This window comes from Amblyomma americanum, chromosome 3, assembly GCF_052857255.1.
Source record: "Amblyomma americanum isolate KBUSLIRL-KWMA chromosome 3, ASM5285725v1, whole genome shotgun sequence".
Lineage (NCBI taxonomy): Eukaryota > Metazoa > Arthropoda > Arachnida > Ixodida > Ixodidae > Amblyomma > Amblyomma americanum.
Window position 1 is genome coordinate 214700974 of NC_135499.1, and position 12277 is coordinate 214713250.

The following is a 12277-nucleotide window of genomic DNA, read 5'->3' on the forward strand; positions in this document are numbered from 1 at the left end:
ACACACACACACACACACACACACACACACACACACACACACACACACACACACACACACACACACACACACACACACACACACACACACACACACACACACACACACACACACACACACACACACACACACACACACACACACACACACACACACACACACACACACACACACACACACACACACACACACACACACACACACACACACACACACACACACACACACACACACACACACACACACACACACACACACACACACACACACACACACACACACACACACACACACACACACACACACACACACACACACACACACACACACACACACACACACACACACACACACACACACACACATTATATATATATATATATATATAAGACGCCATAATGGAATATCGATCACCTGGCGTTCTTTAACGAGCGATAACATCGCACAGGCCACGGGCACTTCTTCATCTCACCCCCGTCTGAACGCGACCGCCGCAGCCAGGATTTGATTCCGGGCTCATGGAACCAGCAGCCCAACATCATGCCACTGAGCCACTGCTGTTGGGTATATCTTCTAATGCGAAAGGGATATATAGCTCAACCGTAACGAAACCCGGTGTCGGCGTTGACCAGCAGCAGTGCTCCGGACGATCCCGGATGATACCACCGCGGTATCAAAGGAAAATAATATTTCTTTCCAAGGTGCGGGAATTGAACCCACTACTTTCAGTTTGCGAGGCCAGCACGCAACCCACAGGCAACAAAACTTTTTTAAACATAGTATTTGTTACACAGAAATTATTCTCTATGTACATGATTTATTTACAACGCTTTTACGTGACGGCACGAAAGACGCCTCGAAAAGGCTGAGCAACAGAGCACTAGGCGGTAGGTAAGGCTTAGCACGCCATGAAGAAGGGGCGCCACTGCGGTATAAAGCCGGCCTGTTCACGCACTTCCCTCAGATGAACAGACATTTGGCAGAAGTGAGATTTCGTCGAAACAACTGATTCACGCTGACGCTCCATCATTCTAGTTTTCCATAGCAGCGCAGTAAAAATCAGGAAGAACATATCAAGAGGTTCATCAACATATCGCAGTCCGGTAACGTATCGTGTGGTATGAGAAGTCAAATAAATTCGCTTTTTCAAGGCCCGTTGCAAGACAAACCAGAACCTGCGTTGCTTCTTGGCGCACAAATGTGAGGCTAGTATATGTATTGCCTTACGACGGTATGGTAATTAGTTGGCCATACATTAGAAAGAAAGAGAAGAAAATTAGAAAAGAATAAAAATAAAACGAAAATAAAAATGAGAAAACAATGCTTCCGCATCCAAGGCACTTAAGTAACTTTTAAGAATTTCCGTAGCTTTTAACAATTCAGACATCACAACGAATAAGTAAAGAAGCTTAATTTGAATGCTGGATCAGTAAGCTCTTGGCGCCGATTCACCACAGCGGAGGCCACTTGAATGCATTAAAAGAAACAACCATAACCTTGCACTCATTGAATTCCCAAAATATTTTCTCGCTTGAACTGGACCAGACTGCTACCACCTGCCTGTTCTAACATTAAATATCGTTCGTGAAAACTTTGCTGGCGCCTTGAACACGCCTGAAAAATTAAGGAACATTTTCATAGCATAGGGCCACATATAACATTGTCCGCGTGTTTAGGAAGGACGCACTACACATAGGCGCCGACTCACCGACGATGTCAATCTCACAGCGTTCAGATCCAGGGATCACGTCCTCAGACGGCCGATGTGGTTGAGAAATCTCAATGAGGTGCTCGCCTGGTTTCATGGTTTCTGCGAGAGAAGCTCATTGGTGCCCTTAGTTACGCCTAATTTTCCTCTTTGCTTTACTGCTTCAGTGACATTACTAATTAAAAGAACCGCTTATCCAACCTCGCCCCGAGTTATGAGGTTCTGCCTCTACACTGAGCGTACCCTACACAACAAGTGAGAAGCAAACTGTTGATTGATTTTACTTCAATGCATATTCTTTACTAATCTCAATGGCATAATAAAACTACAGAGGGGAGTGGTAGCAAAAATACGCAGGCATAAAAAGAACAAAACCAAACAATGCAAATATATTTGTTTACTTATTGTGCCCGGTGAGGCTACGCTGGCTGGACACCCGCTGACAAGTAAGTAGAGGTACAAATTGTACTGAAACTTTATAAGGGAATAAAATCCTAATGTCAAAAATTTTGGTGATCCTGCTGAAGCGAAAGTGATCGCATTTAATGAACAGACACCTTTGACCTCCGAAGTGTCTGCGAACAGAGCACACGGCCAAAGCCCAACCTTGCGTGAACACCCTATTTAGGGTAGTGTTGCTTTTCCCTTTGGAGCTTGGCATTCTCCAGAATATATGGTGCTACTTACCAGTGTAGTTAACAGCGTTGTTTATGACTTGCCGAGTCTGCCGTGTCCGCCTGTTGTCTGCGGGGCTGAGGATGATGTTGAAACTGTCCTTCTTTGGCACACCGGGCGGCTGAAGAAGAACACCCACTTATATGCAACGTGGCGTCCGACACTGGCAAACAGATGGGCGTGAAGGCTTGGAGAAGTGAATTTGCTTGACGCCGTTTTACGCCGAAAAAAAAAACAAGGCGGACGCCACAGGTGAGACGACAAACGTTCTTATCTCCTTACAGGTTTTGTGATCTGTGCTCCCGACTTTCAGGCGGAGACGAAGAGAAAATGGAAATGGAGAGAGCCGCTTGGCACTGCACATAAAGCGCGCTATTAAGAAATCGCGGATTTAAGGGGAATACGGGGCATTGCGAGGAGTGGTGGTGCTGCAAGCTCCCCTTTGAGCGACAAATTTTTAGTGGGAAAATAACATTGCCGCCCACTTTTTTTCTCTGCCATAAAGGTTAAAAAATCGATTGTGTAAGCAGAACTGCGAGACAGGCAGCAAACTTTAATTCTTGCGGAGGAAACAGTAAGGAGCTGATTAAAGAGAAATGTGTTTATTTATGGTACTTTTGACAGGCACTGACGTGCGAACGTGCAACGTGAAATGCGAACCCACTTTGCGCGTTTCAACTAATTCGCCAGTGCGGCATCAGCAGCGGCCAACCACTTATCATGCACAAGCACTGCTGTTCACGTCACCGCAGGAATCACGCCAGACGCTTGAGTCGGCTAACGTAGGAAGTAGAAAGAGTGAGCGTGTGTGGCTCATTCAGACTGTCCCTGTTTTGATTCACGCCAACAGTAAGCACCCCGCAATACTTTCATCACCATGATTTTTGTGTTGACGAGCGTTTCTGTTTCCCTTCGTGGAGCAGCGAAGGGGTTTCAAGGTATTCCAGCCGATTTTCCCGTTTTGTTTTTCATCAAGGACCTATTCCCCTCTCTTCATTACAGCCCGGCTGCTGGCACGACCTCTCCGGCAGACCCTGGTTTCGGCAGCCGCATTTCGACAGAGGCGAAATGCCAAAATGCAAGGGTACCCAGATTCCAGCGCTCGTCACGAACTCCAGGTTGTCTAAACTAATCTGACGCCATCTATTGCAGTGTATTTCATTGCCCGAAGTGTTGATTTGGAACGCAAAAAGTGATTTGCAATCGTCCAGACACCATTCGCTTCATAAAAACAGCGCTCCTGCATTTTCATGTGGTCTCCAGCTCTAAGCCAATATCAAAAGCTATCCGCACTGCTTCTTGCTACGCGCTGCTAAGATACACATTACAGAAATGTACATACACAGACACCGCGCAACGCTGCACAAAGTCACTGCAGCAAACAAGTACGCGCAGCCAATCAGGCTCAGTCGCAGTACTGCCACCTGTACAGGCTTCTGAGCGAACTAGAGCGGAAGGGGCTCACCTCCACCTTGAGGACGACTCTAGCGCCGTCTCTCCCCGCTGAGTCGCTGATGGCGGCCACGCGGATATCCCGATCTCCTGCAGCCAGGGGCACAACGGGGAACACCACCGTGTGGCCCCGGTTCGCTGTGACGTTCAGCCTGTGCACGGCTGAGGGCTTGCCTTCCTTCGCACCCGAGCACACGTCAGGCGTGCCTAGCATGGCCAGGCGAACCTGCACCATAGAATGGAGAAAAGCGAAGTATTATCAAAGCTAAGCTTACCGGCTTAGCGCATTCATCAGCGGCATTTCCGACAGGTAAGGTCTAGGTCTGTCTGCGATGTGCGTGGAACGAAAACGGTAGCGCTGGAACAAGCATGTTTACAGACTTGTCACGCTTGCGAAGAGCCAACCTGACACACAATAATCTGCTTGGCTCTGCTTTTCAGTTTCACTCAGGTTCAGCTACTTGGCTTCGGCTTTTTTCGAGCATGTTTATCCGCTTTGCTTTAGACTTTGTTTCGAACACGTTTACGAATATGATTTAGTCCGTCCGTTTCGATCGCGCTTGGCCACAGGGCTTCGCCGATTAATGAGGCAGCATCACCGCTAGCGATGAGGTTTTGCACGTTCAGCTCGGATATCAACACGCTTTTGACTTTACCGCCGAAATAGAGAACATCCACTGCCACCGGTATGGCGAATCTACAGAATCCCACGGCGCACACTTTTCGCGAACGTTCATAGTGGTCTGCCTTCTTCGCACCTCGCTAACGCGGCATTAAACTTCGCAGCTGACCCCTTCGACGTTCGCAAGAGGACTCATGCTGCTGCTGCGGCTGTTACGCGATACGATACGCCGCCGTGTCTAGCCATCCGCTTCGCCTCGTTCCACCACCGCGCTAGCCTCTCCATCTCGGGACATGCTTCCGCGACGAGCGAGCCGCCGGAGGCTCGGCAAGCCGCGGCACCTCTTCCTCTCTTGTTTCACTCTGACCTTCCTGCCTTCCTCCACGGCACGGTTCTCTGTCTTTCACTTCCTCCCTGTTCTCGCTACGCCAGCTGCAGCCAAACCGGTTTTCCCTCTCATCCTCGATGGCGCGCTCCGCTCGGCTGTTGCCATAGCAACCGGCAGCGCTCATTTCTGGCTTTCGCTCTCTGAACCGGTTACGACTGCCGTTGTAAACCCTAATTAGGTTTTATAAAGTTATTCAAACCTTCGCTGCTATCAGAAGCAAGCCTACTGTGCCCGTGCTACCGCAACTAGCATGGGCACGACCAGATGTTGCGCGTAGTCATCCTCATTGGTTAGAGGAAGTTCTCTTTGGGATGACGGATGTGTTATAACGCGAATTGACAAGACATGTAACAGGGAAAGCTTTATGCTGTCCCTTTTTCTAGTCGTCAGTTCACGCTTTGACGATATGTGCAACCATGTAGGGAAAAAAAAATCGGTAGGAAGCGCGCCGCCAAGCGGCCAGCCTTCGCAAACCAAGAGCTCGTAAAGCCGCTCCCTCCCTCGTTTTTCGCTCTCGGAGTCAGTTCCTAATGTTTTGGTTTTGGTATGTTTTAGTTCGCGCGTCTTCGCGGCCCATGGAGCGGACGTCTCTGCAAGGAGGTTGATCTACGCTCAGTTTGCCGCACTGGTCCGCGCATGCGCGCACGCAATGGTGATAGATATCATCGCACGCTATCACGTGGCGTGATCTACTCAGAAAATGGCCAGATACTGCACTGTCGCAAGAGGTGAGATCAAGCTGCTCTGCCCATAGGTGTTGATGGCCTTTCGCACATAGAAAACAAAACACATCTAGATTCTGTTTGTCGATGGGCTGTCTCAACTGGTGCTAGAATTCCCAGAGCTTGAGGCCAACAGAAGTAAGCAGAGCTGCATGCCAGCTCCTGGTAACCCGGTTCTTGGCTCGTGTACATGATTCGGAGCGCTCGTTTTACTCGCTATATAGAGAAGGTGAAAGTATACCATAGAACATGCTTACCTCTTGCGGCCTATTGTCGTAGTTGTATACCGTTACTGGAACGTCAATTTGTTCATTCTGGATGACCGAGTAAGGGAGGTTGACTTCGACAAAAAGCTTCTTAAACACTGGAATCTCGAGGGGCTCGTGTACGCAGATGCCGCCGGATGGCGCGACACTGAAGGCGCTCAGTACCCAAGTAGTGATAGAGTCCGGCAGGGAGAGCTCGACGCTGGTTTCCGGTCCTTCCCTGTAATTTACCGGACGCTGTATGTTGGCCACACACACACACACACACACACACACACACACACACACACACACACACACACACACACACACACACACACACACACACACACACACACACACACACACACACACACACACACACACACACACACACACACACACACACACACACGCACACACACACGCACGCACGCACGCACGCACGCACGCACGCACGCACGCACGCACACGCACGCACGCACACACACGCACGCACACACACACACACACACACACACACACACACACACACACACACACACACACACACACACACACACACACACACACACACACACACACACACACACACACACACACACACACACACACACACACACACACACACACACACACACACACACACACACACACACACACACACACAAAGCTTTGGTCTCCGCAGCCACAGCCGCAGGGCCGGTAATTCAGGTAGGTAACGATAAATAGTTTATTTTCGCGCACCGATGTTGAACTATGCTATGCGGAACGCTGCTGTGTAGAATTCCTTATTAATTTAGACCGTTTAGGCTTCCATAAGGTCCACCAATACCTCATTTCTTTCATTCGGCCTCCATCGAAACTAGGCCGTTGTTGCTGGGAGTCGAACACGAAACTTCGCGCTCAGTAGCTGAACCACGATGCCATGGCTATGATTTCTGACAAACAACTGGGTTTGTCCATAGCTCTGGCAGTATAGTAATTGTTGGGGCAATAGCGAGCACCGTTAACCAGAGCTGCAAGCTGCAATGGCCATAAATGGAATGGCCGTTATGGCGATAATGGCGTCAAAAAAATACATGCCAGCATTTTTTTCTTTTAGATCTATGTTCACCGTATATAGAGATGTAGCTTAAGCATGACAGAAGAAATAACAGAGTGAGGAGAGAACAGAGGGCGGTAGAGGGGCTGTGTAAGTAGCAGCAGAGCAGAGGGAAAAGGACAGGAGAGGACAGGAAACTTGAGTCCAACTGGCTCTGGAATCCGCCACGACGTCTTTAAAATGCCCATGGGTCACGAAAAAAGGAGAGAAGATACGAGAGGCCTCGGCGTCACTTAAGGAAAAAGAAGATGGAATCATCTTGTCCGGACGAATTCTCCTCACTCTTTTACATCCCATTTGTTCACCTTCTTCCGCATGCCGCTGACCACAGCGATTGATCATGCGTTTAGGCAAGACGCAGGTCCATACAAAACCAACCACTGGAAATGCTTTATCACAAAGCTGCTTATCCGTTTGAGCTGAACCAGTGATTAAAGTCCCATCAGCTAGCAAAAATACGCCTGCGCTGTGCTGACTACGCTAGAGGCACCATATTCCCCTCACCCCCATACCAAATAATGCCACTGACACAGCTGCTAGAGTGCCAGGAAAAGGTGGTCTCCAGATAGCGTGACTTCCGCTACACTTTTCTCCCATCGCGCAACATTAACATCATCTCTCCAAGCGTTTGAATTCTCCTATGTCTTCAAAAAAAGAAAAGAATAACAGCGAAAATGTGTGTTGCTGGTGCGGGGCTGGCCGCGTTGGTGGGCCTCCTAAGACCACCGAAGATATGACGACCGGCGTTAGGATCGTGAGATTAAGCCTAGTGCGTTGAGCAGCTGAGAGACACCAGGATACCTAGCACATTAACGAATCGCCCGTGCTGGCTTGGACGCTTGATTGAATTAATTCGAGCCTATCGGAACTCACGGTGCCTCTGTGGTACGGGCCTTGTCTGCTCATTTATATCAAGAGAACACCCGGCTCCTCGGGCTTGTTATGAGTTTCCCCGGTGCGGAGTCAGCATGCTCTGTTAGGTTCAGAAAAAACAAAGTTTACCGCAGCTTACGCGTCTTCGGCGAGCAGGCTCGCGCACTGAAAATCCAGTGCTCGCTTTTTCTTTATGTCTGTCTAGAAATAGGACTGAAGAGGGGGACGACGGGCCGCTCTCTCTAATATGCAGTTTGTGGGGATGAGTTCGAAGTTTTTTTTTTTTTTTTTTTGGGGGGGGGGGGGGGGACTTATGTACCAGGTGTGTCTTCCACTAAAAACACAATCTACAAGTGGGTGACCAGTAGCAGAACTCCAGAGTTGTTAAGGGTCGTAAGCAGACAGTGACCTCAGTACAGAGATTCACGCAATACGCACACTCTCACCTGGTTCAAGATCGTACAACCATAAAGCAATATTACGTCAATGGCTCGTTTCCATCGGAGGCAGATTGCCCATAAACAACACTGTTAGGATTTCGGTACTATTTGTGCAACTTGTGGTGAAGAAGGTTTAGATTTAATCACCGAGTTATGTTTGCTGAAGTAAACCACCGTTGAACCAAAAGCGGACATTGGCGCATAGTGCTTGAAGTGTGCAGTTTGACCTCAGAGTACAAAATAATAGGGAGTTTCACGCTGCGCAACCGCTGCTAGAAACGAAAACAAAGTTTGGCAAGCCGGTAGGCTAGCTATGTAGTTCGCGAAAGAGGTGCGATTCGGCAAAAAATGGCCATTTATGGTTACAGGTGTGACTTTTTCTTTTTTGATGCTGCATCTTTTCATCAATGTAAATGACAGGCACGCTGGAGATATCCTATATGGAGCGTCCTTTGTGGAGTCCTACGCATGTTCATTTCACAGTTCGCAGCAGCGCAACAGGTGTGCGCCACAACACCGAGATCAAACGTCTGAAGAGTGCTAATACGTGCTTAAAACCGGCTCGGAAATGCGGCACAGAACGCAGGCCCTTCTTTTCACTGCGGCACTAAATTCAGCACAAAAAAAAAAAACACGGGAGAAGCATAAAGTATAAACTGTCTTTCTGAAAAGAAAGAAGAGTATTTACATAAATCATAACATACGTGGAGCACCCTAAACACGAATTAACCCATATTTTAGTAAAAAGAGAGAAATTGTCCTCTAGTTGACTCCGTTTTAGGGGTGCGATAGGGTGCCCCAGCCCATTGGTAGATTTCCATCACTAAAAATTCAAAATACTTAAGGCTGGCAACGGAAACAAATTCCACCTTCAAAACATGCGAAATTCAGTCAGTTACGATTTTGGCCGCGGTTTCAGTCTTCCCTATTTTGTTAAACTCTAGACCTCCGGTTTCCCTTTTAAAATCCTCCCCTCATTGCTAACAGCATACCGTGCTTTGCAGTGGGAATATGCTTCCGTTGTCAAGAGGAGGCATACAGTATGTTTTCCGACCGAAATCAACTTCGGGACTTGGCCAAGAAACACTGGCCATAAAAATTAGCGTTCTAGAAAACAACTTCGTGTTTACAGTGCGCTACTTATGGTTGCGAACATGCGATCAAAAACCATCGCGCCAAATTTGTTCCTTAAAGGTGGGTTCAGACGAGCGGACCGGATAGTCCTGGCGCGTCAGCGCGGTTATCGTGACACGTGACCAAGCATCCATGAGTCGGTCCGGACGTCGAGCATTCACACGAATGCAGCGGACAATCCGTGCGTCATCTCTCCCCCAGCGTGCTTGCGCTGTTTGCACGACTCCGAAAACTCTGCTACCGCTAGTTTCAACACAAACGCCGAGCGAAAGCGTCGTCTCGCTGCACTGGCTGTGGTCACTGAAGTGTCTGAGGACGACGAGGAAGCCTTCGCGGCTGAAAAGCGGTTATGTTGGACGAAGCCTTAGTTGGAAAATAGCGAGAGTAAAACCTCAACTTGCCAGCGCAAACTACGTCGGTGCCCTGGCCGCACTTCGTCGGTCTCAATTTGTTACGTTCATTTCAAAACGTCCGGTGCTTATTTCCAAACAGCGCCCTCAAGACTCATGCGCAGGGAATCGCAACAATGTAAAATGCATCGCAAGCGCAAGTTAGAGAGCCCAATAAGTTAGAAAGTTTCAGTAAAAAATAATAAAAAATATTACGTACCGGCCGTGTACGGGGCCGACTCGGGATTTCGCACATCCATTTCCGTGGCGATCTTTTGCCACAATTTATCCCTTAGCGTCATGTTGAGGTGATAAGCGTGTTAAATATTCCATATACGTTGACAGCTCACAACGAGCGCTAACAACGCGACGGTCGATTGCTTCGTCACTGAAAGCCTTATTTCCAACATTACTCATATTAGCAGAAACAACAAAGCAAAGCGGGCACCCACGCAAGCGCACACGCTCAGACACACAGTAACGACGCGGTGCAGCAAAAACAGAGTAAACAACGCAGTGAAAGAAACACGAAAAGGAGGGAACACAATGCTGCACTCGAGCTGCACATACCGCGAAAGAACGAGTACTTCTTCGAAGAATACGAAGACCTAGTGGGTGGCTACGTGTCTGCTTCTAGGTCTGTGTTTTCGCTTTTTGCTGTTTTCTCGCGTGTGGCGTGGGTCGGACCGTGCCCTCCGTGAGACCGAATGCTGACGACGCCCCTGCGGTGAAATTCCCGGCAAGGTGGGCGCATTCTCAAGTGAGAAAACCCAACCGGAACCCTCAGGGGCAAGCTAGGCTTAGCTCGGCGCTGCCGAGCGAGGCCGCGCTACGCGTCTGCATGGATTCTGCGTTGTCGACGACAGCTACGCGGATGCCCGCTGTGTTGCCACCTGACGCAGCCTCCACGTCCACGCAATCGTCAGCGCCTCTGGGCCTCCAGCCTGCGCCGTCTTCCGATGCTACGACTTTGACCTGTGACATGGACTGCTCCACCGCCTCCGTGCCCGTGGCACTCCCTCAAGAAACTGTGCCCGTCGCGCCAATTCAGTATTCCCACCAAGGGCCGTCACCAGCGTCTGAGCCTCCTCCACAGATGCTTCCCGTGAGTCAAGGCTCTCTTCCGCCTGCTGCGAATTCGTTCCGCGTTACCATCAAGCCTACATTGCGTTTTGATATGACTGCCATCCCTGCCCGGAATATTCAAGCCACAATTGACCACGCTCTTGGCTCTTCGAACTACTGCGGGTTTGTCGTCCATCGCCCATCGAACACCATCACGGTAAACTTGTCATCCTTGATGGACGCCCAGAAACTTTGCGCAGTTACGCGGATCCCCCTGGATGAGAGCAAGCATGTCCCGGTGCAAATATATTTTGCATCTGGTCCTGACACACTCCGCTGCATGGTTTATCATGTCGACAGCACGAGCCCTCCCGAGGAGGTGCGCGCAAATATTCGCTGCTCAACTCATGCATGTTGTACTGCAAGCACGGCCTATGGGTCGCCGGGGCTCATACCTGCTCATCCTGCAAGGCCCATTGACTCTCCCGAAGTACCTTACCTACTACGGTGCGATCGTCAAACCACAACCCTTCCGACCTCGTCGTATTTTTTGTTATCACTGCCACGAAGAAGGACACATGCAAAATACCTGCCCCAATCCAGCAGCTGTGGCCGACATGAATGAACCAACAGTTCCTTGTGCCCTGTGCAAATCGCCGGACCATGACATTCGCTCCCCCGCTTGTCCAAAGAAGAAGCAGGCGAAGAAGTTTCACAAGTCGCCTGCAAAAATGGATGTTCCTACAAGTAATCGCTTTGCAGCTCTCGCATGTGACGACAACGACTTCCCTGAACTTCCTTTATCTGAGCCCGCTGCTCACCATACGTCTCCTCACCCGCGTACATATGCACAAGCGGCTCACCTTCCCGGATCAAATGGTACGCCAAAACGTCCAGTGCATCCATCATATGTGGATACCACAGATGAAGACACAGCTTTAGACAATGCAATCGCGGAGGCTCGCCGCCGACTAGACGAACTCACCCAGCGCCGGGAACCCAGCGCAGACAGTGGGACTCCCTTGAAGCTATCAATAGGGAGGCTGTGCGCGTCATAACATATCTGCCTCGTTTAACACCCATACCTGTGCTACAGGAGTTCGCCCAACTTAATACACTCGGTGAAATCATTGACCAACGGGTGGCAAATAGAGCTCGGAAACAGTCTCTCAAACTTCATCGTTTAAAGGCACTTCCACCGTGGTCCTATTGCCAGCTCACTGACAATCGCCCCACTGTTTCCCCGTCGGTATCAGCAGCGTATCTGCCTAAAGGGTGCATATTATACACGGATGCATCACATTCTGCAGAGAGGGGAGTTACTGCTGTGTATAGTCCATCTCATCCGCATCTCAGCTCTCGCGCGACGTATACTGCGGATACGTGCACTCCCCTGGCATTGGAACTTCAAGCCATTTATAATGCCATTGCTTCCCTTCCGCTCCTTCCAACATTCAAT

At 49.5% G+C, this 12277-nt stretch overlaps 1 protein-coding gene across 1 annotated transcript in view; it reads right to left on the bottom strand.

Annotated features, from left to right (window-relative positions):
* LOC144124380 (complement C3-like) overlaps positions 1 to 12277 on the bottom strand; it is a 103893-nt gene that overhangs the window by 57936 nt on the left and 33680 nt on the right. Inside the window, exons 11-14 of the mRNA XM_077657008.1 lie at positions 5825 to 6053; positions 3849 to 4061; positions 2396 to 2504; positions 1709 to 1810 (exon numbers count right to left, since the gene is read on the bottom strand). Coding sequence (XP_077513134.1) covers positions 1709 to 1810; positions 2396 to 2504; positions 3849 to 4061; positions 5825 to 6053 — 653 coding nt within the window. The remainder of the gene's footprint in view (positions 1 to 1708; positions 1811 to 2395; positions 2505 to 3848; positions 4062 to 5824; positions 6054 to 12277) is intronic.